Source organism: Stegostoma tigrinum, chromosome 2 (genome assembly GCF_030684315.1).
Source record: "Stegostoma tigrinum isolate sSteTig4 chromosome 2, sSteTig4.hap1, whole genome shotgun sequence".
Taxonomy (NCBI): Eukaryota; Metazoa; Chordata; class Chondrichthyes; order Orectolobiformes; family Stegostomatidae; genus Stegostoma; species Stegostoma tigrinum.
In genome coordinates this window covers 22752596-22779214 of record NC_081355.1, presented here as the reverse complement: position 1 = coordinate 22779214, position 26619 = coordinate 22752596, and the positions used below count along the sequence as shown (strand labels likewise).

At 40.5% G+C, this 26619-nt stretch overlaps 1 protein-coding gene across 5 annotated transcripts in view; it reads left to right on the top strand.

Moving 5' to 3' along the window:
• Positions 1-26619, top strand: part of LOC125462486 (collagen alpha-6(VI) chain-like) — a 164326-nt gene that overhangs the window by 116426 nt on the left and 21281 nt on the right. For all 5 annotated transcript variants that reach the window (XM_048552571.2, XM_048552580.2, XM_048552599.2 and 2 more), the window contains 9 exons: positions 4840-4875; positions 4969-5031; positions 8765-8827; positions 11660-11695; positions 11801-11837; positions 13782-13796; positions 13915-14408; positions 16043-16124; positions 17972-18640. In XM_048552571.2, coding sequence (XP_048408528.1) covers positions 4840-4875; positions 4969-5031; positions 8765-8827; positions 11660-11695; positions 11801-11837; positions 13782-13796; positions 13915-14408; positions 16043-16124; positions 17972-18640 — 1495 coding nt within the window. The remainder of the gene's footprint in view (positions 1-4839; positions 4876-4968; positions 5032-8764; positions 8828-11659; positions 11696-11800; positions 11838-13781; positions 13797-13914; positions 14409-16042; positions 16125-17971; positions 18641-26619) is intronic.

Genomic DNA, 26619 nt, shown 5'->3' with positions numbered 1-26619 from the left:
GGGGCATTCTGGACCAGTTTACAGGATAACCCTACAACAAAGCTGGGCCTTGGAAAAATGGCTAAAATTTTCTTCAGGATTTGGGCCGGCAAGCCATTGTAGCTGTTTCCAGTATGTGAGACAACAGAGGACTCTGAGAAGCCCTGACTTAATTAAGGAAACTCATAGCCAGGAGAGTGCACACCCAGGAAAGTCCCCCTACCTGTAGGTTGGAACAATTAAATTGCTTAGTGACATCCAAATTGGAACCAATTAAAATTAATGTTTGGTTAAATCATCACCCTATTCCAGTGGAGGTTGATGCGGGCAGAACTGTATTGGTGATTGCAGAATCTATCTTTAACAATCACTCGGGACTCCAACCCTTAAGTTCGTGCAAGACCTCAGCCAGACTGAGAACATACACTGGGAAACAGTTGTAGATTAAGGGCGTGACTTCGGTTCCGGTCTCCTGTGAGAAGCAGTTGGTGCAGTTATCACTGACGGTAGTAAAAGGCCCGCGCCCAAGCCTATTGGGGTGGAATTGGTTGAGAAAGATTCACCTGGATTGGCTCAACATTTTTAATTGGAAAATGGCTGCCTCACTGAAGTCCTGGTGAAATACCTGGTAATATTGCGGGAAGGGCTTGGGACTATCAAGGGGCTGAAGCCACTTCACATGTTGACCAGAAAGCAATTCCAAGATTTTGCAAGGCCTACACAGTGCTATTTGCCTTGTGGGCAAAAGTAGAGGTGGAAATCAGGAAGTTGGCGAGTGAAGGAATCATCAAATCAGTGCAGTGTGCAGAATGGGCAGCACTGCTCAAACTGATTATGAAATCTGATGGCTCAGTTTGTCTTCGTGGAGACTTTAAGCAAACGGTAAACTGCTTCTCACAACTGGATAAATACCCATTCCCTTGCATAGAGGACTTGTGCACAAAGTTGGTGGCAGGGTAGGGGGGTTGTTGAGGAGCTGTCCTCAATGAAGTTGGACATGAGCCACACCTACCTGCAGTTGTGACCGGACGAGGAGAGTTTATATCAAACTACAAGACTACCATTTGGGGTATCATCATCCAGCGGGCCATGGAGAACATTTTACAAGGGTTACCACAGGTTGCCATTTATCTGGATGACGTATGAACAATAGGGAAGACCAATAAAGAGCATTTGGAGAAGTTGGACTTTGTGCTTAAACACTGCTCCCAGGCAGGTGTATGCACAGAAGGGGAAATTGTGCGTTCCAGGCACCCCAAGTGACTTACTTGGGTTACAGAGTCAACAAAACCAGGTTACATTCATTGGAACATAAAAGTGAGGGCAATCAAAGGAACCCTAGCTTGCAAGTCTGTACTGGAGCTTAGGTCTTTCATTGGGTTAGTGAATTATTGCGGAGAATTCGTACGTAATCTGCTGTCCATCTTGGCACCCTTACGCCTGCTGTTGTAAAAGGATCGACCTTGGAAACGGTGGTGTAGCAAAGAAGTAGCCTTGAGGGAAGTGAAAAATCAGCTGTCATCATCCTGAAGTGAGAGGTAGTGCTGACATGCGTATCCTTCCTGTACGGTAACAGGGTAGTGTTGGCTCACCGGTGGCGTAACGGAGAGGAATGCCCAATAGCGTGTGCTTCCTGGACTTTGGCTGATGCCGAATGCAAATATGCCCAAGTAGAGAAGGAAGATTTGGCAGTTGTCTTTGGTGTGAGGTGGTTCTACCGGTACGTTTACATTTGGAAATATGTCATAGTAACAGATCACAAACCCCTGCTAGGGCTACTGAAGGAAGACAAGGCATTGCCCCTGGTAGAATTCAGCATTGGGCCCTTATTCTCAGCACACACAAGTTAGAGTAACATCCAGCAAGCCAAGTGGCTAATGCGGATACCTTGAGCTGCCTCTCATTGGCAGATACTCCACCAGCGATGCCTCCTCTGGAAGTGCCGCTTTTGGTTTTAAAATTCCTGGGCGCCCTTCCAGTCACCACTGACAATATCTGACTGTGGACACAAAAAGATCCTGTACTATTGAAATCAAAACAGCTGGTGGCAATGGGGAAGACAGAGGGCCGTCACAACTGGGGTTTAACCCTTTCTGGACCTGACAAGACCAAATCACCAGAGAGGTTGGCATATTGCTGTGGGGAGCAAGGGTCATTTCCCCAAGTGAAGATTGCTGCCTGACACTCCACCAGGGTCATCCACGGTTTTCCAAGATGAGGATGTTAACAAGAAGCTTCATCTGGTGGCCAGCGTTGGATGCTGACATAGCTGTGTTGGTAGGGCAGTGCCCAGAGTGCCAACAGGGAGAAAAATTGCCACCAGCAGCACCACCACATTCTTGGAAATGGCTGGGTAAACCCTGGACTCGGTTGCAAGTTGACTATGCCGGTTCTACCATGGGTTCAGTGTTCCTGATCATTGTAGATTCCCATTCAAAGTGTTTGGATGTGCATGAAGTTCATTCAGCAAACTCAGTGGTGACAGTTGAGAAGCTGTGAACATCGTTCACAATACACGGATTCCCAGAAGTATTGATTGCGGACAATAGGGCACCATTTACCAGCTGGGAATTTGCATATTTCCTAAAGTCAAATGGCATGCAGCACGTAAGGACAGCTTCATACCATGCATAGTCCAATGGTTTAGCAGAAAGAGCAGTCCAAATGCTGAAGGCAGGCTTAAAGAAGCAGCCTACTGCTTCATGCAATACCCAACTGTCCCAGCTCCTGTTCGATTGTAGGACCACTCTGCATGCAACAACGGGGATAGCTCCAGCAGAGCTGCTGATGGGGAGAAGAGTCTGGACCAGGTTAAACTTGATATTTCCAGACATGGTTGGAGGGGAGGGGGATGAAATGACAGAAAGAACACCAATGCCGGCCACATTCTATCGCTAAGTGAGAGAGACAGTTTAACTCAGGGGACCAAGTTTGGTGCTGGAACCAAGGAAATGGCCCTGTATGGGTACGAGGAGAGGTTGATGCGAAGTCAGGTTGTGTGACTTACTAAATTCAGGTAAGTGATACAGTCCTGGACACATATCTGAATCACCTGAAAGCTGTTAACCTTGCAAATGGCGCAGGAGCAAAATATACCTGGCCCCTCAGTACAGCCAGACGGCCAGTCGGAAACCGTTCTTTTCCTCTGTCCACTGTCAAGGAAATCTCAGAGTCCGAGGTGGATGCAGCCTCGATATCGCCGGAAGAAGAGGAGGAAACTCTCCTGGGATGCTTCAGATGCATGAGATGGGCTACAGTCCGATACTCACCACTTGTGACAGAGTTTGAGTCAGAGGAACCGACCTGGGCGAAAGAACAGTTATGAGAGCAAGAGCAGGCCTACATCCCTGGACTTACTAGGGGAGGGGTGGAACCAACTGGATCTTGTTGACCAATCCAACCAGGACATCAGGATGTCCTCAGTGTGCAGGGGACTGACTCCGAGCTGCCTAGTCACAGCCAGTGTACTGAGCACAAGTAAATGCAGGCTAGCTTGGTGATGGGATACCAGCCTCAGTGCAGCTATCTAATAAGAATTGAGGTTGATGAGTCTGAGTGTACAAAGTTATTACTGGTTTATTTGTAAGAAAACACATAAGCTGTCAGAACAAACCAACTCACAGTGCTCATCCAACTAGCAGTATTCAATCTGAAATGGTATTTCAATTTAAATGTTAAGAACTGGCAAACTAGATTTACTCCTCAAGGCATAAGTAATTAAACTAGCTGCTTGAACAATCAATAGCAATGCCTTGGAAGATTCCTTGCTTGCTAGGAATAGGTGTCAGTTGACCAAGTCTGCATAAAGGACCGAATCGATCTTGATGTTGCATCAACAGATAGGAAGGAAAAGATTAAGAACTGTATTCATTTGGCATGTTGAGGATATTTCAAAGCTTTGTTCAGTTAATGAATTATTTTTGAAATGTGCGCACTTTTTTTACCTGGGTAAATGTGGTACCCAATGAAGCAGTATGTCTTACAGTCTATAAATGGAGTAAATGGGCAGAAAACTGTTCTGGGTTCATGGATACATTGGTAGGGTATTGCAAGAATCACCTTGCTCTCCTTAAATTATACCATCAGATCTTTTAAATTTAAAACTAGAAAAACTGCGTTGCTAATGCTTAATTGAGAATAAAGGTTTGTGAAAATAAGTGAATTAGCTAGTACTATTTAACAAATAACTCCTGGATATCCGCTTCATTTAGCTGAAACTTGTATAATATTCCATGGATGATTTATTATAAAGATAGAACCAAACCTCGGTCCAGCTTCTTTAAATGTGGTCAATATCAGAGACTCAGTGGTTAAAGATCATAGAGCTAGTGTTTCTGGTTTCTGTCATCCTAAAATAGGATAGCTAAGAGCTGTATTAACATTGGCTTTGTTGCCTGGCCCCCTGAGATACGAACGCCTTCTATGTGCACTATTCAAAGTGGCTACCTATCTGACAAGACAAGGGACATGAATGTAAGAAGACAAAGGGAGCCACAAGACCCTAGCTTTAACATTCCTGGCCTACTTCTTTAACACTTATCGGCCCAGCTGCATTTCATCCTGTACAGAGAGGGCGCAGAGAACCAGGGATGTGCAAATGAGGAGGAAACTGCACAATTAACCACTTGTCCTTTCTTCCTGATCATTGGGAATTGGATATTCTTTCCTAAAAAGCTCAGGAAAATCAATGTTTACAACTGATCGGATGATTAAATAGTTCATATCTAATATGGTTTCATCATAATGGTACTAATAACACAGATAGCTCTAAATATTCCAGAGGAAAATAGTTAATACAATTAGTGATGATAATGTATATTTTTTGACTAAACTGATTGCTCTTGAATCACATTTTTTTAGGGAATACGTGGAAATCCTGGCAATGCTGGTCCACAGGTAATCATCACAATTAATTAAAAGATAATATTGATGTAAAAAGTAAAGATACATTATTAAGGCTTATCAGTATTTGTCGATCATGGATTTCAGGGAGAGGATGGAGGTCCTGGAATCCCTGGAAATGAAGGATCAAAAGGAACAAGAGGCCGCAGGGTAAGATTTTTCTTCAAATTATTCTCAGTTTGCTTAATACAAGTCCTCAAAGATTACAGAATTGTATTATGTGTGACATTTTATGTTCTGGTTTTTACATACCATTGTACTAAACTTATTTAAAAGCTGGGGAATAATGCTTACGGCCTTTTATTCAGTCGCTAGTTCAACGAACTTTGTTACATCAGCATTGTGTATTGATCCTCTTGGTGTCACAGTTTTCTCAAACCTTAAGGGAAGCTCACACATTGGAATGGTGTTTAATGGAGGAAAAGAGTGTCTCCCCCACTAGCTGGAGAGTTGGTAAGATCCTGGCTTTGCTCCTTTACAGAAAGAGCCACTGAGGTGCTACACATGGCGGCTGTGGGCCTTCCTCAGGACTGAGGGCCCTAAGATGCAGAAGACTCACCGTCTTCTGTACTCAGCAGTGGCAATGGAGAAGATGGAACTGTGGGTTGGTTGGATTTGTGAACCCATTCAGGCAAAGTTCTTACCTAATATCAGAGAGTGGACCTCTAGATAAGCTCACTGTTAAACATATGCATTGGCATCCAGAACAAGACATGGCTTTTAAACAAATCAGACATCCAGTGACGATAGCACCAGTGTTGAGGTGTCAATAACAGTCACCTTGCAGTGTTATGCCAGTGAGACATGATTTGGAGAAACTCTGTGCTGCAAGGACAACCAGTTGCATTTGCATCCAGGGTGTTAACAGAAGCTGAACTGATAGAGAAAGAACACAAGGCTGTTCCCTTTTCTTGGGAGCATTTTGATTATACTTATTCAATCATAGGAAGAGGGCATCACTGGCTAGGCAGCATTCATTGCCCATCCATAATTGGCCATAGGACAGTTAAGAGTCAACCAAATTGCTGTGGGTCTGGAGTCACCTGTAGGCCAGACCAGGTAAGGATGGCAGATTTCCTTCCCTAAAGGATGTTAGTGAGTCTCTGCTTGGGATAAAGTGACAGTGCAGTTTGACCACCATCCACTTCAAAACATCTTCATCCGACCGTTTCTATCTGCTTTAAATCTGCAATGTTACTTCATCTGTACATGCATCATCCAGACATGATATTACAAGCAAGAGAAGTGGTGGATATCGTCGAGAGTATGACTCCCTATGAAGAAATTTGGGAATGCTAAGACAGAATGTGAAATCTTCCAGATTCAAAGGAAAGCAAAGCTTCATATACGCTGGAAGTCACCAACCCAGCAGAGACATTAAATCTGAAAAACAACCATTTTTCTCAAATCGAACTATGCTACAAATTGCAACTCTCTCAAGTGCTGCCAGAGTCAATGTCAAAAGGATGACCTAAAAGTGTCAGGGACATATTTAGTGTTATAATAGAGCATTGGGCACACAGACATGAAATTATGGCCTACGGTGGCATCCTGTACAAAGGGAAAAATGTCCTTAAGGAGATGAGAAAAGAGATGCTGAAGGTTATCCATGCAAGCCACCAACATTTTCCATCTAGTATGAGGATAATAGGGGAATTCTGCCCAAGCCAAACATTAGCCTGTTCAGTGCTTGTTATGAACGTAAGCAAGCTAAAGAGCCATTTATGCCACATGACACTCCAGACAAATCATTGATAAAGCTTGAAGTAGACCTCTTCATTCTTGTTACTGTCAACTACTATTAGTTAACATCGATGACCACCAATGAGTGACAAATTTAGCTGATTCATGAAAGATTGGGAAATCCAATGCCATATATTATTTTAACAAAATTGCCAGTTGAATGGAAAAACTGAGATGTCAGTGAAAATCACTAAATGTGTCATATAGAAATCGAACAAATCCAGCTCAGACTGGTAGAAAGTAATCATTGAGTCAAGACATTTTACCTACTGAAAGATGGAAAGTAGTACAACCCAAAGACTAACGCCATGCCACACTCAGACTGCTCTTTCAAAAGTGAAAAAATTACTGTAGTAGTAATAGGTTTGTGTGACAGAATCAACATAAAATTACAGAAATCTGAATTTCACTTTGCTAAAGTTGCCAAGTCATTGCCAAAGCTGATGCATGGAGAACCTGAGTGCAAATTTTCAACACTCAACAAAAGCCTATCTGATGGCCTGGGACCTGTATGGAGCAGTTGCTACTTTAATTGTGCATGGTGAATATAAATGACCAGATACATGATCACAATTGCAGACAGCCATACATAACTAGATAAGCTGTGTCTTTACAGACAGCTGGCCAGTGAGATGTGCTCTCATCGTCTGAGCAAAGTACAGACTGCCAACCTCTCCCAGACATCCCATCATTCCCTAACAACAGAAATAGATCAACAGCAACAGTTCCCAAGGTAGCAGCACTCATCATGGGGTGACATTCCTCTGAGAAGGAACATCATCCTAGGAATGAGGAGATTCCAGATGAACAGCCAACAACAAAGCACACATGTACCAAGATGAGATTTGCACAATTTAAACCAGTGTCTGAAACGCACATGCTGAGATTGACTGAAGTGGGGCTATCTAGAATTAACATGCAGCGGTACTAATGAATACATATTTTTAATGTTGACCATGTATATAATTTATAACTTGGATAATCTGTAATTGAAAATGATAGTGCATGAAAAGTGGGATGTTTGAAGAAATGCAAGTGTATTGGTTGGCTTGCCTTAGTTGTGTAACCTCTACCTCTGCTGTAAATTCCTTCTTGTGCAGTCAGTGGCAGCTATTAAACACACATCAAGAATAACATGGCCTGGCAGATAACAGGCCCTGAATCTGGCTAGCTGTGGCCCAGAAAATGGCAATCAGGTTGTACTGTTAATTCCAGCAGGGCCAAGAAGCAATTCATCCTTCCAGGTTTCATGCCTGCACACTGTCCTGATCCCCCACAACACCCAACCAAAACCACCCCCAATAAACAGAAAATTACATGCGACCAGTCCCTACCAGGCATTTCCAGTTCACATTGATTCCAATACACAGAATCATTATCGAGCAGGAACATGCAAAACTGATTGAATGCTGAATTATATTTGCTAAATCAGCAGAACATAAATTGGAGCTAATACCTAATGGTGATAGATAAGGGTTTGAAAGCTGTAAGTAAGAACAAAATAACTGAAGAGACAGACAAAAAGACACATATGAAAACTTCTGAAAGGTGAATTTATAATTGATTTTAGAAAGATTTTTCATGAGAAAAATAATTGATATTTAAATTAGTCTTCTGAAAACAGCACTGGAAATAAAAAAAAACATGTACATTCACTCAAATGACAGTTGTGATGTTGGCAAGACTGAATTGTTTGCCCTGGATGAATAAGATAAAATAAACTCTTGTGCTCTGTATTTATTCTAAATCTTGGACTTTGGCAATTTTTATCAATGTTTTCATTAAATTGCTATTCTGAACCACTCCATATAAAAGAAGTTCTAACTGAGCATCAAAGGTCTCAGATGACCACTTCTGTATGTGGTTTTTTTAATCGAACTTTCATTGATTTTATAAATATATTGGATTGTAACTACAATAGAAAGAAGTTAATTCATTAGCTACTCCTGCAACCTCATTTATATCCCATATAAGAGATTTATGAAATATTTAAGAAATATTTGACAATTTTGAAATGAAGTATGTTAGTAAGTTATAGATACAACTGATATGTAATTGTAGAATTTTTTAAAGAACTATCGCCGATATTTATTGTTGATGAAGTTTCAAGTGAAATAATGTGATATTCTTGTAATATTAGGGTAACATGGGCATTCCCGGTGATCCTGGTGAGCCGGGTTCAATTGGAGATCCTGGAGAAATGGTAAGATATGTTCCACAAAATGAGTAAACCAATCGCGATAAGAATCAATGTGCAGACCAAGTTCTGGTTAGATGCCACAGCATATCAAACGAGATGTGCTTTGCCTGTAATATGAGTCCTTAGTACTATTACAACAATGATTTCTGATTGTCATGCCTTCTCTATAGTTTTGTACTTTCCGTCAACTTAAGGACATAAAATCAAAACACTTGTCAAGACAAATGTCAGTAATAATGACAAAATTACTTCTAATATTTCACTTGTGCTCTGCCCAAACACAGATCCTTAATTCAGCTTATTGTCTTTTGACTCTTTACCCTGAACTGTTTCCTTAGCAACTTTTTTGTCATTTGTGGTTGGTATTACCTTCCACTCTCAAGCCCAGGGTGAGGTGGCCTCCGCAAGAATGGGACTTATGCCAATAATATGAGTTTTACTCTGAGTCACAGGCTAGCTGTGCAGACAACTATGCCAATTGGCTCCCATTTCCCATACTTGTCACAAGTTCAGCCTAACCGCAAAACTAAATGACCTATACATTTTGAACATTTGATAGTAGCCCCAGCATCCTCTGTTAGTTCTCTGGACATTGACAAAGATGACTTGTTCTGTATGTTTGCTTTATGTATTGTGCCCAGATATTTAGTTGGCCTACATTTCACGCTCCTGGGTCTTGTTCTTGGAAAAGACCTTGCTGTTTACTGAGGTGCTCTTATGAAACAGAAGTGCTGCCTAAACTGAGTGACAGTGCTATAGGCACGATAGTTGTTTGCTTTCTGAGAGGTGTGCATTATGTTATTGGGTACTTCCAGTTTGGCCTGTAGTGCATTCACCTTGTGAAGGATGTGTGGACTCCCGCCTCTAATGACCCTGGACAAGACACTAAGATTATGTTATGATAATAAAGTGTGAAGCTGGATGAACACAGCAGGCCAAGCAGCATCTCAGGAGCACAAAAGCTGACGTTTTGGGCCTAGACCCTTATGATCTGGTTAGAGGTCAATAACTTTTGGTTTAAAATATAGGAATTTTGAAATCCCCTTTGCTTATTAAGAGAATAAACTACAAGATTTAGCATTTTCAACAAATTTCACAATACAGTTTTGTAGATTAAGACAAGCTACTTTGAAATTTAAACTCTCATATCCAGAATTAATGTGAGGTAAATATGATTTGATTGATAAACTGTGAAAGGACTTCCCATGGAATGCAAAAATTAACAGATACCTCCAAGGCAGATCCCAGAGATTCCTCAGCAACCTGATAATTGGGAATGACATTGTGGACCACCAAATCTCATTAAAACGTTGTCTCCTTTATAATGGATACCAATTCTTCACTCTTGAATATCTAGCTTTGCAACTGCTTCAAAAATCAATCCAACTGCCTCAATAACTCTGTACATCCTGGTTGTTCATTCTTCTCCCCTAATATTGTATTCCATAGGATTCCTGAGGCTGCTCACTGAGACCTACTCATGGATAATGGCAGGTTGCAAATCAAAATGTTCTGACCCAAATAATGCCTGGAACCAACTGTTAGCACGTATAGATAAAAGAATAGCCAGAGAAGGAAACTTGTTAGACCACTTGAGTGGGGGAAGCATCCCAGGATCACTGCTATTTCTAATATTTATTCATAACTTGTATTTAGAAACTGAATAAACATTGTGAAATTTACATCATGGAGGTCAAAACCCTGGAATCATTAGTGAAAGAGTAATGTATACCTGTCAGCCTTTAAATTACGTTTACAGAGTTTATAGATGGTTAGGGGGTGACTTGATAGCTGTTATTAGAATTTTGAAAGAACTAATCATGTAATTAGATAGAAACTGGTGTGCAAGAAGATATGATCATAAAATTAGACACAGACCAAAGGATGATTGAAGTGGGGAAAGTAGTAGACACTAACTCAATAATAATTTTAAATCAGAGATTAATGAAATTTTGTTAGCCAAGGGTGTTAAGAGTGTTGAGGCCAAGTCAGTTAGGATATATATCAACCATGGTAACATTGAATAACAGAACAGGCTTGAGGATTTAAATGGCCTATTCTGGTTCCAGTATTCCTCAATCTTAACAGTTCACTTAACACTCACTTTTAAAGAAAATAGGATGTAAGGGTGTAGTGCTTGAAACAAGGTGGATCTTGTTGGCTATGAGATCCTTGAGTGGGTTTTTTTTAACCTGGACCATTCTGGGAGTTCTGGCTGACAGATACTAACAGCAGATTCAGAATCTCCTGTCTTTTAGGGACCGGTGCCAAGGTGGCTGGTCAGAGGCTCTGTACTGCGCATGTAAATAAAAGGTAACTGGGTGACAGGATACTAGGCTCAGTGCAGTTATTTCAAAGGATAAGTCTTTAGAAAATGAAAATCTCAAGTTAAGTCCATTTTTATTGCATTTCCTACTGCTCAGTAGGTTCATTGAGAGAATAATTGAGTATACATCTAAGAAATGTCCAAGATTTAATAACAATTGGATTTTGCAACTTAGCTGTTCTCAACTGACGCAACAGTAGGTGTACTTCTATCTCACTCCTTTAAGCAGCAAACAAAAACAAAGCCAGATTTCAGATCCTGCTTATATTCCAGTGATTGCCATGAAATTGTAGATATTGAGTGAGGTTAAGATCAGATTCTGCTGTCATATTATTTATTACTAATGAGTTAAAAATGAGTTCAGAGCTACTTGGGCAGAATAGAGAAAGGTGGTGATGACACAATATTCTGAAAAATGCCAATAGCTTCAAGGAAAAAGGGTGGAAAACATTAACAACACTGAAAAAAATTGTATTCTTTGAACAAATTTTATTTTTCCTTTATTTCAGGGCCGGAAAGGACCACAAGGTCATGCATTGGAAACGGTATGTAACTTGCTGTATATGTAAAAGGTAATTGTGTATCAAATTGTAGGGGTTTTTTCCCTAAAAGTTTATTTGTAAACTTTAGTCTTCTCATTTTCTTTACAGTCTTGTGGCCTTATTGCATACATACGAGAGAGCTGTCGTAAGTAACGTTTCTAAAGTTTCGTCTCAGCGTTTTAAGCTCCAGTCTTACAACAAAGTTGAGAAACTTGAGAAAAATATTGTACTTGAAGGTTTTCATGGGAATGTGAAACCAAATTGATTTCATATTTCTTTAGATTGTAAAGATGGTACCTTTTTATTTCATTCTTGAGTGTGGACTGAAGTAGTAAACAAACTGTTTTAAAACTAAAGGTGTGGAAAGATTCGTTACACTTTTAAAAAACAAGTTATTGAAATTCATTGCAAGTCATGTTAACACTACTGCTTCATTCAGGCAGTGTGGAAGCCTGTTTATACATGGGCTGGCAGCAGGGCATATCGGCACATGGAGAGTCGGTGACAGATTGCTGGTTGATGTACGGAGTTATAATTGGGAATGACAAAGGCCATCAGATTAATGACACCTGGCTTCTGGCTAGCTGAACAGCTTGTGGGTATGCAGAATACTGGCAGAAGCTTTCAGACTACTGCAAAAGGCACATAATGTTCTTTCCCTCCAAGTTTTTTTGAAAAACTTCAAATGCGAAGAAAGTCAGATTACTTGCGCTCACCAGTTTCTCGTCTTCTGCAAAGAATTGCAGTGAACAGAAAATCCAGGAAAGCAAAAGGAACATCTGTGAAAACCCTGTGTACTTGTCCCATTGAACTGCTTCCCCATTTTTCTCCCTCCATTGATATCTTCAAGTGTCTCCTTACGTCTGTCTGTATGCGCATGTGTTGGGGCAGTTAATATGGGTTACATACAATAGCATACGTATCCTCTCAAACAGTTATTACACTGGTGTTACCTAAATTTTAATGGATAATGTCAATATCACAAAATTGTGTCAAGGCATTTAGTATAAGTAGGTTTAGTGCTTGTACAGGAACAGAAGAAGTTGTAAAATAACTCCATGATCAACACTATATTTTCACAAATTATTTTAGACTGTAATTGATATCCTAACATTGAGATAGATATAGTCACCTCATTTGGATTTACCCATTTAATTAAAGGATGAGCAGTACAGATTATTCAGTGAGTAGAAATATGCAGCTTGATGACTGCTTTTGTTTACTTTGAACACATCAATCACCATCTAATCCCAAGTTAAGTACCAGAGCCAATCTATACATCTCTAACTACCCAGTAAAAATCAACTGAACACAGACAGGGATTCCTGTTGACCCCCCTAGTCTTTATGACTCAGATACTGAATGTTTTAACCAGCAGAACAAATGAGCCTCCAGAATGTCTGTTTTACTACTGTGGAATCAGTAATTCAGAAGAGACAGGCCCATAAAATGTTAAATCACATGATAAAACTTTCTGTTCGCGTCCTCTTCAAAGTGAATGTTTGCTATAACATCTCGCTTAATCAGGGTATAATATAAGACTCTTTTGGACAGTTGTTAGTGATCAATGAATGAAATCAAGTTTGAAATGCAATTTGGAGTTTGTTTTTAAATACAGAATGTACATAACCTTGCTTTTGCATCATGTTTTCTCAAGATACTCAACTTGAAACCAATGAAATATAAGGAAAACAAAAATAAAGGAATGGCAGCCTCAAGACCAAAGTCAAGCAATCTTTCAGTTTCTGCCATTGTTTCTGCAGCCATTTCTCCTCCTTAATCTCAACACTAATAATTGATTGAAGTTTTCAATCCCACTCCTTTTTAATAAGACTGAAATATAGTTCTCGAGACCACAGCTTTGTAAACAGAAAGATATCCTTCATGGTAGCACAATTAAAACTTCTCTGATGCTTTGCAATCTCACATACTTACATTAAATTAAGCTTCAAAACCATTTATAAAATGTGTTTTTTCAGATACCAATAGTTAGACTATTGATTATTGTAGTAGTTTAAATGAACAGGTGATAATAAAAATGTTACAATGGAAATTCAGTCATTAATTTTACTTTTCTTTTCTTCTTTAGCTTGTTGTTCACAAAGTAAGTAATCATCATCGAGGTTTGCAAATTAAAACATTTGCCAATCCTTTGAATTCTGTCCCTTGCTTGTTTGAATATATGATACTTCTAAATATTTTGCTTCTCTGCCTTGTTCCAGGAAAAGGAAAGTGCCCTGCATACCCCACAGAGTTGGCATTTGCTCTGGACATGTCTGAGGATGTAACACCAGCAATATTTAAACGGATGAAGACCATTGTAGTTAATTTTCTCAAGGATATTAACATTGCTGAAAGTAACTGTCCCACAGGGGCTCGTGTTGCTGTTCTCACCTACAGCAATGTGGCAAGGCCTTTCATTCACTTTTCAGCCTTCAAGAAGAAACAGCTACTCCTGGAAGAATTAGATGCACTCTCACATGAAAGATCGAGTAACAGACGGAATATTGGCAGTGGTATGGAATTTGTTGTGAGAAATACTTTTAAACGTGTACGTAATGGTGTCCTGGTGAAGAAAGTAGCCGTTTTCATCACGAATGGAGGATCCCAAGACAGTGAGGCCTTAGCCGCAGCTGCCACTCAGTTCCTTGCTGCAGGCATCACTCCAGTCATCATCTCCTTTAAGAATATCCCAGAGGTAGAACAAGCTTTTCCGGTGAGTCATGTTATTATATACACATATGTTTTTAATGCTGTCTTTGCTGCTTTGAAAATGTAAAATTTTGTTAGGCCAAAGTGTCGGATGAGCTAGCATCAGAATTATCAGCAGGGAGATGGGCATAATTTCAGGGCAGCATTTCTTGGGTGGCACCACAGTTGAAGTCGATGGAGACCAATTTTTGCAGCTCACAGCCTTTACATGGATGCATGAGTTGGCTGGAGGTGGGGCATATTTTCCACACTCGGGCAGGCATCAAATTAGCCAGTGGTCCCAGCACTGCCACTCAAAGGACTGCTGGCATTATACTCAACCCACACACATTCTAAGTGCCCAGCCACAGGCATGTGTGGCTGTATTGCAGCGGTGACCATAGGGCAGACAGTCAGATTGGAAAAGCCAAGGTGGTAATGAGCGCACAACTTGGAACTGTGGAGAATGCGTGTGCCCACAATCAGGAAAGGAGCCCAGTGAGGAGGTGCGGAATCAGGGGGTGGGAGGGGGTGTGGGGAGGATCTCCTTTTTTCCACATGATGCCTGTGCAGGCTAACCTACCAGGCTTCACCTCCATCCTTGACCGACTCGCACTGACTTCAGAATTGCAGCTACACTGGAAGTGGCCACTCGTTGTAAAATTTCAGAGGTGGGTGGTTTGGGGAATTTTACAGTTGCCCTGCCTGCAAACCCACTGACCACTGTCCATAAAATTCTGTCTTTAATTTTTAAGATCTCTTTCATAAAACCTCTGAAACGTTCAAGCTTTGTGAAAGCTGGGAAAGGTTTTGCAATCATTCATACCTCTGATGTGCTGCATATTGCTGTTTCTTTAAACCATATTAGAGGTTACATTTATGGAAAAGTCAATCGTAAGTTAGTTTAAAAGTAGATTTCAAGCCACTAGCATGCAAAATTTAGAACTTGGGTAACTGCTTAGTACCTGAATAATCTATATTACACAGTTAAAAAGCATTAAGGCATACAAACTAATTGCAAGTTTAGATTTCCTACTGTTTGATTCTAACTGCTCATTTGCTGTAGGGAAAGGAGGTATTATTTAACTGTTTCAAATATCAACATATAAAGTTGTGAATATTTGTGAGGTCTCAATGGGATCACAGTTTCTGTGGGATTAATGGGGTTTTTTTTAGGATTGGGAGAGTGCTCCTTTTGTCTTTTGTTTTAAAAGGAAGCTTAAAAAAAATAGTATAATGCTTCCAAGCATTTACCTGTTACAATTTCTTCTGGCCCAGGATCTAGTTCTTGACAGGCTTCCCTGTTGCCAGAGCAAACCAGGTCAGTTTATGAGTTAAAAATGTAGACATTTGAAGGAGGACCCTGCTTCTTTTCTACGGGTGTTTTCCCCGTTGGCTCAAAGTTAGTCAATATTGGCCATGACCACAGAAAATAATGGAGAAACTCAGCAGGTCTGGCACCATCTCTGAAGAGAGAAAGGGAATTAATGTTTCAAGTCAGCCATGGCTCTTCTTCAGAATGGCTTATAATGTTGGAAAACTGTTTCTGCCAGTGGGGGCAGTGTGATTGGAGGCCATATTTCTATTACAAAAATGTATCGCTACATTTACAATCAAGGAGATGTTTTAATTTTGCTTTTCTTTGTCTTTTTTCACAAGAATGCAGTGGTTGTATTACCGAGACAGCAACAACGTTCCCAAGAGCTGTTACAACATGTCTTTTTATGTACACTTTGCTATGGTACGATTTTACGTTTCTGAAGCCCTCAGTCTACAATCTTGTGATTTGCATGCCCTGCCTGCAACACCTATTTTCACCTATACCTTTAATAATATAGTTGAAGCTTAGGCAAATATATTATTTTGTGGAGTGAATTTCTGCAGTCTTTTCCCAAAATCTGTCAATATCTTGTTTAACAAAAAAATTATATATTTTAATATGTAAAAAGGTGATGTTTAATGCTTAATATTTCTACATAGGCAGCTATAAAGCACATACTTAAAAAAAACATAAATCCAACGCCCAAACATTTCGGTCTCAATTTTTGCTTCTGAATCAGGAGCACAGAGTTGGGACAGTTACTGACTCTGGAAAACTAATCCCAGAAAATGTACCCCAGATGTTGGAATTTTTATTATGGTGTGGCAGATTTCTCTGGGAGTTTGGCTGGGTGGAAGGTTACTCATGCCCTATACATTCCTTCCACTCACTTCAGTGGTCACTCATAAATCTCTTTGCCAAACCACAGTTTCTATCAAATCCCTTGTCTGTCATATCTTGCATGTCAGTTTAACACCAGTTGTCCATCCTGTATGGGGCCTCATATCTTACATGCCAAACTGTTTCTGCCATCTGACCCCATGGCTGCTCCTAACCTCTGCTCTCCTAACCTACCCTCCATCTGCTGCTGATGGAGCTATGACAAGATATTTCCAACTCATGCCAACCGATGTCCTTGGACTGACCCTATATTCACCATGAGCAGTCCTCCACACTTATAATTAAAGAAAATAAGACAAAATTTGAAGTATCTGTTACAGTATTTTTTGAAAATGATCGTATATACACATACATATACAATATATCATTATATAAAAACCAAAAGAACCGTGGATGCTATAAATCAGGAACAAAAACAGAAGTTGCTGGAAAAGCTCAGCAGGTCTGGCAGCGCCTGTGAAGAAGAAATTCAGAGTTAAAATTTCGGGTCCGGTGCCCTCCCTCAGAACGTATTTCTCATGAGTTTTTCTTCAAAGGTGCTGCCAGACCTGCTGAGCTTTTACAGCAACTTCTGTTTTTGTAAGTCATTACATTACTTGTTTAAACTGTGGAATCAAGTAGAGGAAAAATATTTCATTTGATTGATTTATTGTAGAAGAACAAGTATTATGTATCGTAGTATCACTTCACAGAGTCCAGGTTTTGAGCTGTTGATAATTGCCAGCGTCCCACTGTGAAATAGATGCATGTGAAATCAGTCAGGCATCACTAATCCAGTAATAGTTACCCCTAGATTTATGTCAACAGACAGAGCGAAATAGCAAGCATTTTTTTTCAAATATTTAAAGACCAGGATGTTTAAATTCTCCAATAGCTTGACAGTTGTTCTGTTGCTTTTGATAATTCCTTTCGACAGCTCCCCTACCTAATTTTGGCGGATGCATTTGTCAGTTCTAATGAGCCTCACTGTTCCAGTGACCGTTTCTACTTTTTATGCACATTAATGCCTGCTTTTAATAAATCTAAAGTGAACTTTGTCTCTCCCAAAAAGCACTTTACCTCTCAAAGGCCAACTTGCCTTCCCCAAAGGTATTCTGGGACTATATCCAATGGAATACCATATCTCTCAGAAAGGCTATCCAGACAAATCTATAAAGTTCCATTCTGTTCCTGTCAGGTCCAAACTGCACCCGTTGTGATTCACAAAATGTGACTTAGCCCCATTCTCATTCTCACATGAAATAGTTAAGTTCCGCATTTCGGGATAGGATTTCAAATCTTTGCTCTTCCTGTTTACAATGCTCTGCATCGTTGTGAGAAAGCCACTCTATTAGATAAATTGATATTTTCTTGTCTTTCTGTTACAGATGAGTGTAGCCCTGATGACCAGTGTCCGAGAAGAACTGCCCCAGTGCTTATTCCAGTAAGCCTGGACATAGCTTTTGTTCATGATGACTTACAACAAATGGAACCTACACAATCTGAAACAGTTCAGCATTTCCTAAGCTCAATGCTTGATCAGTTTGTCAGCTCTGCAGAACCTAAAACCCCTGATCTTCACCCCCGGGTGGCTCTGGTGCAGCACACACCAAACTACACACCAAAATACGGGAAAGCTCCTCTTAACCTAGAGTTTGGAGTTTTGGATTACACTGCGAAAACCCTAAAGAAGAGACACATCCATGACTCATTTAATCCACTAGAGGGCTCCACTGGCATTGACAGTACCATCAAATGGACTTTGAAAAATTTCTTCTCAAATCTCACAAGTCAGAGAATTTACAAAGTTATTTTTACGATATTTTCAGGGGAGACAAGCATTGATGAGAAGAAATTACTGGAAATATCCCAAGAAGCCAAATGTAAAGGTTTCACGATATTTGCACTGGCCCTTGGGGAGGTATCTAATGTCACAGTCCTGGAGGAGTTTGTCAGTTTTCCTTTTAGTCAACATTTACTTCATTTGGATAGAGCCCTGGAGGCTGAAATTGAATACGCACAAAAGTTTGCAGTGAGTTTTCTGAACAATCTGGCAAGTAAGTGCAGCAACAACTTAAGTGGAAGTTTGTATAGCATTATACAATAACCACAAATGCAAATGTTTACCCAGTATTATTTTCGTTTTAATTTAAGTGAATTGTTATTTATCTAAATTGACATCAGTTATGTACTGACTTTGATACATCATTGAAAACCTGCGTATTTATTGTACCTGTTACTCATTTAAGTGGACATGGTGATAAGCATTTTCAACCTTCCTGCTGTCATACTGTATGACATGTGATGCCTACAATTGTACACTATTTTATTCCAAGTATGTTACCGTGACATCATACAGTCTGGCAAATGGGTTCCGTTAAGTGTAAAATATCTTTCTCAGGTGCCTTTTATTTCCCTACCAATACATATTTCTAATAACCACTATGATAGTTTAAACAGAAGAAAAAAATATTTCACAACATCATTATTCATTTTATCTGCAGCATTGACTCCTGTGTCATCTTTAGACTTTATTTGATGACATAAGTTTTGCCCAAAACCTAATACTTTCACCCAAGGCCCTGTGATTTATATTTGGATTGTATTTTCTGAACATCTGGAGGGATGCATCAGTTTCGGTCAGCTGCATTGAGGGGATATTTTTCCCTAATTGTTCAAACATTCTAGTAGCTTTGGAAAATCAGCAAATTTCAAAAGCTTGACAGAGATAAAACTTATGTTACATTTTAGTATAAGAAAATATGTGTGTGTTTAAGAAAACAAACAAAAAATGATACAGCTAAACTGTTAATGTACTGGTTTTGAGCTGCATAAACCAGACAAAGTATAAAGAGAGGAGGGAATTTAGGTGTAAGAGAGGTTGGTGTCAGAGAGGGAAAAAAAAAGAATGGCAACAGTACTTTCTGAATTTATTGTGAATTCATATTTAAACCACCAGTTAAATGTTAAAGTCAACAATTGATTTGAAGCTACCAGTTAGATTTCTGCATGTGAGGTAGATTTTTGTTCTGATATTGGTGAGCAACAGAACAGCAGTAATTGTAACAGGTTACAGCAGATCATCAGTCATCATGGATATAATGTTGGAGTCTTTTTCCCAAGGTAGAAATGTTAATTACTAGGGACATAGGTTTAAGGTAAAAAGGGGTAAGTTTAAAGGAGATGTGAGAGCAAGCTTTTACACAGAAGGTGGTAAGTGCCTGTAATGTGCTGACAGAGAAGGTGGTAACAACCAATACAGTAGTAACATTTAAGAGGTGTCTTGACAAATGTCACAGGGAGTAGAGAAATACAGACTGCTAGAGGCAAGGAATTTATAATTTAGAAAAGCGTCATGTTTCGGTGCAGTCTTGGTTGGCCAAAGGGCCTGTTTCTGTGCTCTACTGGTCTTTGCTGTTTGCTCTTCGTATAACAGGTTACAGCAGATCAGCAACCAGTGTAATAGGTTGCATATGATTAGCAGCTCGATCCTTTCAATTGCTGTTGAGCTGCATGTGTATAATCAGTGGCTGATCTGCTCGATTAGCATATTGATATCACTGAAAGTGAATATAGAGCCCAGAGATCCTAATTTTCAAAGTTGAAGTGACAAAGAGAGCCAGACGTAAAGAGAAAGCTTTACAACATTTTATTTTAAAATTCATTCTAATTTGAGTTTTCCTTAATGACAGTTGCGATGTGAAATTGGATTCAGCAGCATATTGTGGTTTCAGGAATCAGAATGGTGTTTGATGTGTTCTGGTATAAATTGTTCCAGATGCTATATAGATGAAGGTGTTAGCATACATGCCTAAAGTCTGTGTGCAAGAAGTAGGTGGAATATGATGTCAACCAGCCGATCCAATCCCACTATGAGGAGCAATGTCAAAGCCAACACTGTCTCTTAACCTCGCACAGCCAAACATGTACTAAGTATGTTATGGACCAGACCAAGCCCCATTAAAACATGTCAAGGAGATAGTCTAGACCGTAACTTTTTCTTATTTTAAAGAGAAGTATCAGGTGTGCTCTGGATGCAAACTGATTGGTCAAACTTGTAGCAAAAAAACGATGCATTCATACACAAAGTTAAAAGCCAACAGAATAAAGAATAAATTGGAATAACTTGATTGAAAAATATAACAAAGTAATAGTTTGTTTAACCACTAAACAGGAATATAGTAACATCCCACAAACACACACTTGGCAAAGGCAAATTCAGTAAAATAGATTGTCTCACAAGCAATCTTACAGCCCAGGAGGGAAAAACATTGAGAAATCTCTGGGAGAGAACAGAAGCTTCCAAACCCAGCTTCAGGACTCCAGAAGCAATTGATTTCGAAAGCTTTAAACTAAAGAAAATCCTAGTTCAGTGTGAGTTTGACACCATCCCTTCAGGCTGCTTCAATTATTCTAACTTAAAAAAAACCTCCAAAGCCTTACAAGCTGTTTACTGGATTCAAATAGACAACAGGGTACTTCTGTCTTAAAACATCTCCCAAAAAAAAACCCAGAACAAAATGCATCTCTTAAAGCCATACTATTGTCATGAGTAGCAGGAAGAACCACCCAGATTGAGAGTTGCTAGTTGATTTCTTCTGTCCAAATAATTCTACAATAATTTGGCTCTTTTTCTCCCATTAGTTTAGGGAAAAGAAATCAAAGGTGAGAGTGATCTACAGTGTCATAAACATTTCCACAATGGATGACAAAGTACTTGAAAAGAAATACTGGCGACTTGTGGTAACGTGATAGCAATAATCATGGGTGATTTTAAATCAACAGGCAAAATCAGGACCGTAACCCAGATAAGAAAAAAAAGTGAAATGTGGGAAATCACTGCAAGTCAAGCAGCATGCATGGAGAGAGAGCAAGTTAACATTCTGAGTGTAGATGATACTTCATCAGAGCTGATGTGAAGTGCACCTTTATGTAATAATGGGGGGGGGGGGGAGGTGTGGTGGAGTACTGAGGGAGAAGGAATGTCGATAGAGCAGAATAAAAGATCAGAATTTAAGAATGGCAGAACATTGGTGCATCCAACAGCCAGACTGGAGAGAACAGATAGTCCCACTGGACTTGGGGGAGGGGAGACAGGACGTAGTGACAAAGAATGTAACAAGTAAAACTCAAAGAAAGGGAAGGAGTTAGAGTTGGCTCACAATCTGTATCTGTTAAACTCAATATTCTCGTCTAAAGACGAGATGTTGTTCCTTCAGTCTGCACCAAGATTCACTGGAGCAACAAGCCGAGGATAGACAAGTGGGCATGCAAGCAAGATGCTGTGCTAAAATGATTGGCTGCAGGAAGGCTGGGGTCATGCTTATGCACAGACCCAAGCTGACGTAAAGCAGTCACTCAGTCTGCACTTGATTTCTCTAATGGAGAGTAGGCCACATTGGGTGCAGCAGATTGGAGGAGGTAGAGGTGAAATGCTGATTCACCTGTAAAGATTGTTTAGGCCATAGGATGGTGAGCAGGAAGGAGGTGAAGGGGCAGGCATTGCACCTTCTGCGGTTACATGAGAAGACGCTGTGGGAAGGGTGGTAGTGTTGGTGGTCAAGGAATGGACTAGGGTATCCCAGAGGGAACAGCTGCTGCAAAATACGGATAGGCAGAGTGAGGGGGAAGACATGTCTGAAATGGTGGAGAATGAGCATTTTATTCATTAATGAGAGGAGGGCATCACAGGCTAGGCAGCATTTATTGCCCATCCCGAATTGCCCAGAGGCGGTTCAGAGTCAACCACATGGCTATTGGCCTGGAATCACATGTCGGCCAACTAGGTAAGGATGGCAGTTTCCTTTCCTAACGGACATTAGTGAACCAGATGGGTTTTTCCTGACAAAAGACAATGGATTTAAGGTCATCATTAGAGTTTTAATTCCAGATATTTTATTGAGTTCAAACTCCACCGTTGTGGGATTTGAACCTAAGCCCCCAGAATGTTACCTGGGTCTCTGGATTAACAGTCCAGCGATAACACCACTAGGCCATCACCTCCCCTTTGAATGTGGAAGCTGGTGGTTGTGAAACGAGAGGATAAGGCAGACTCAGTCATGCTGTCATGAGTGATGGGAAGGGGTGGAGGCATGAGTGATAGGTCGGATGCAGTTGAGGGCCCTGTCTATCACAGTGAGGGGAAACGACAGTTGTGGAAGAAGCAATTCATGTCAGCAGCACTGTTTTGGAAGGTGGCATCATCCAAACAGACACAGCAAAGGCTAAGGAACTGGGAGAGTGGGATGTATAGTATAAGGGTTGTAAAGAACAGTGGTGAAGGTAGATATTGGAGCCAGTTGCTGTGTAGAGGATGGCAGTTGACAGTGTATTCTCTGAAGTGGAGATGGGGAAGTCAAGGAAAGGAAGAGAATGTTGGTGATGGACCGCGGTAAATTTATAGAGGGATAGAAATTGGAGTCAAAATGTACAAAGGTCCAGCTGGGAGCCTGAGGCATCACCGAAACAGTCGTTGATGTACCAAGAAAAGAGTTGTGGGAGGGTGCCAGTGTAAGGCTGGAACAAGATTGTGCCACATATCCCATAAAGAGGCAGGTGTAACTGAGACCCATGTGGGTGCCCATAGCTTCTGCTTTGACTTGGCCAATGTGAGACAAATTAAAGGTGAAATTGTTTGGTGAGAGAACAGGTTCAGCCAAGCAGAAGAGAGTGGTGGTGGATGAGGATTGCTCAGGCCTCTGGTCGAGGAAGAAGCCAAGAGCTCTCAAACCGTCCTGGTGGGGAATGGAGGTATAGAGGGATTGGACATCCATGGGGAAGAGGAGGCAGATGGTGCCAGGGAACTGGAAATTGCCAGTGTGGCGGAAGGCATCAGAGGAATTGCACTGGAGGGGAACAGGGCCTGGACAAGGGGGAGAGAGGAAGGAGTCAAAGTAGGAGGAAATGAGCTACATGAGGCATAAACAGGCTGATACAAAAAGCATAGCATGCTTTCAGTGTAGTAGCTTTGATCAGCATCTGCTGGAATCAAGTAATAGTTTGTAACAGATTTAGTATTATGTAAAGAAACGGGATTGATACGTTACAGAAGCCACAACATGATTGAATTTTATGTCTGGTTTGAATGTGGATCTAAGAGTAGTTTCAAATTTTGTGTGGATGTGAAAACTGTTCAAGCTGAAGTGATCTGGAATACCAGGCTACGTACAAATCGTAAGAGGCATAGCGTCAGATATCTGAGGGAATACTTCAAAATACTGAGACTAAATATATTCTTGCTAAAAAGAAAAAAATCCAAAGGAAATAACCATTAACTGTTGCTAGTATAGAAGTCAAAGAAAGCATCAGATTTGAAGACAAAAATGTAGTTGTATCAATGGTAAACCAGATGATTGGTTTGAATGTATAAAAGAAACTGCTGAAACTGACTAAAAGGCTAATTTGGAGAAAAGTATTGGATTATGCAAGGAAACGAGTAAAAAATGCAAAAATGCCTAACTTCCCCGGACACTATGGATAATTAAGCATGGCCAATCCACCTACCCTGCACATCTTTGAACTGTGGGAGCAAACGGGAGCTCCCAGAGCAATATGTAGACTCCATACAGACAGCCGCCTAAGGGTGGAAACTGCCTAAAAGGCAAATCTGGAGAAAAATATACAGTGTTTTAGCTTTTATTAATAGAGGGATCAAGTTCCGGAGCCAAGAGGTTATGGTGAAGCTGTACAAAACTCTGGTGCGGCTGCACTTGGAGTATTGCGTACAGTTCTGGTCACCGCATTATAAGAAGGATGTGGAAGCTTTGGAAAGGGTGCAGAGGAGATTTACTAGGATGTCGCCTGGTATGGAGGGAAGGTCTTACGAGGAAAGGCTGAGGGACTTGAGGCTGTTTTCATTAGAGCGAAGAAGGTTGAGAGGTGACTTAATTGAAACATATAAAATAATCAGAGGGTTAGATAGGGTGGACAGGGACAGCCTTTTTCCTAGGATGGTGACAGCGAGCACGAGGGGGCATAGCTTTAAATTGAGGGGTGAAAGATATAGGACAGATGTCAGAGGTAGTTTCTTTACTCAGAGAGTAGTAAGGGAATAGAACGCTTTGCCTGCAACGGTAGTAGATTTGCCAACTTTGAGTACATTTAAGGCGTCATTGGATAAGCATATGGACGTACATGGAATAGTGTAGGTTAGATGGGCTTGAGATCGGTATGACAGGTCGGCACAACATCGAGGGCCAAAGGGCCTGCACTGTGCTGTAATGTTCTATGTTCTATGATGCAAGGAAGCTAGCTAAAAGTGTAAAAATGGATAGCAAGAGTTTCTACAGGTATCTACAAAACAGAAAGGAGTAAGTATTGTGAGAATTAATCCTGTGAAGACTGAGAATAGGGAGTTAATAGTAGAAAGTAAGAAAATGGCTTCTGAAATAAAAAATATATTGCTTCTATCTTTATTGTAGAAGATGTGAAACCATCCCAATAATAGCTATAAATCAGGAGAGGAAGGTAGACAGGAACTTGGTAAAATTACAATTACCAGGAAAGTGATATTGAGCAAACTGATGGATTGCAGGCTGACAAGCCTCCTGCATCATAGAATCCCTCCAGTGTGGAAACAGGTCAATTGGCCCAACAAGCCCACATTACCCCTCTGAAGAGCATCCACCAAGACCCATTCCTCTACCCTGGCATTTCCCATGTCGAACCCACCTAACCTAAATACCACTGGGCACCATGGCCAATCCACATACCCTGTACATCTTTGGACTGTGGGAGCAAACCGGTGCACCCAGAGGAATATGCAAACTCCACATAGATAGTCGCCTAAGGGTGGAATCAAACCCAGGTCTCTGGCTCTGTGAGGCAGCAGTGCTAACTGCTGAGCTACCATGCCACCCCAGTCTTGATGGACTTTATTATAGGGTCTTAACAAAGATAGCTAATGGGGCAGTTGATGCATCGATGCTTCCAAAATCTTCTCAATTCTGGAAAGATTTCGTCAGATTAGCAGGTAGCAAGTCCAACTGTTCTATCCAAGGAGGGAGGGAGACAGAAAACAGGAAATTATAGACCAGTTAGCTTAATGTCTGTCAGGGTAAAGGTGTTGCAATTAATCAGCCATTAGGGAAGTTGGAAACACATCATATTAATCAGGAAGAGTCAGCATATTTTTATGAAAGGAAAATGATATTTAACCAATTTATTGGTGTTCCTTTGAAGAAGTAACGTGCTGTGGATGAACAGAACCTGTTGGCATGCTAAACTTGGATTTCCAGCAAACGTTTGGCGATGTGCCACATAAAAAGTTATTGAGCAAAGTAGGAGCTGATGGTGTAGGAGAGGGAAGCAGGATAGTGGGGCATATATGAACATAGTTAGAAGATGTACTGGCTGGCAAAAAATGCATGCATGAAATATTTTCCATTTGGTGCATGGTGACAAGTGGGAATCCATAGGTTTACTGCTGGGGCCGCAACGTATTTACAATTTATATCGATGATTGTGACGATGGAAAGTATGACATGATAAGTAAATTTGCAGATAATGCAAAGATAAGTAGAAAAGTTTGTTGCAAAACTAGATTGTCATTTGCAGACTGATACACCCAGATAAATTATATGGGCAGAAAGAGATGGAGCATAATGTGGTAAAATGTGAATTATCTTACTTTGACGGCAAGAACAAAAAAAAAGCAGGGTATGATTTAAACAGTGGCTGGTTGCAGAATCCTGAGGGACAGAGGGATCTAGATGTTTTAGTGCGTTAAAAAATTAGTGCATAGTTACAGCAAGTAATAAAAGAAGTGAATGGAATGCGATCATTTGTTAAGATGGGAATTGGACATATAAGTAAATTCAGTTGTACAGGATATTGGTGAGACCACATCTTGAATATGGTATGCATTTTTTGCCTTTTATTTCAGGAATAATTTAGATGATTTGGAGGTGGTTCAGAGGAGATTTACTAAATTTTTACCTTAAATGAGTAGGCAGTCTTATGAGAAAGGATTGTACAGAACAGGCTTGACAAGGTTGGTATGGAAACAATGTTTCCTCTGGAACAGGAGAGTACAGAT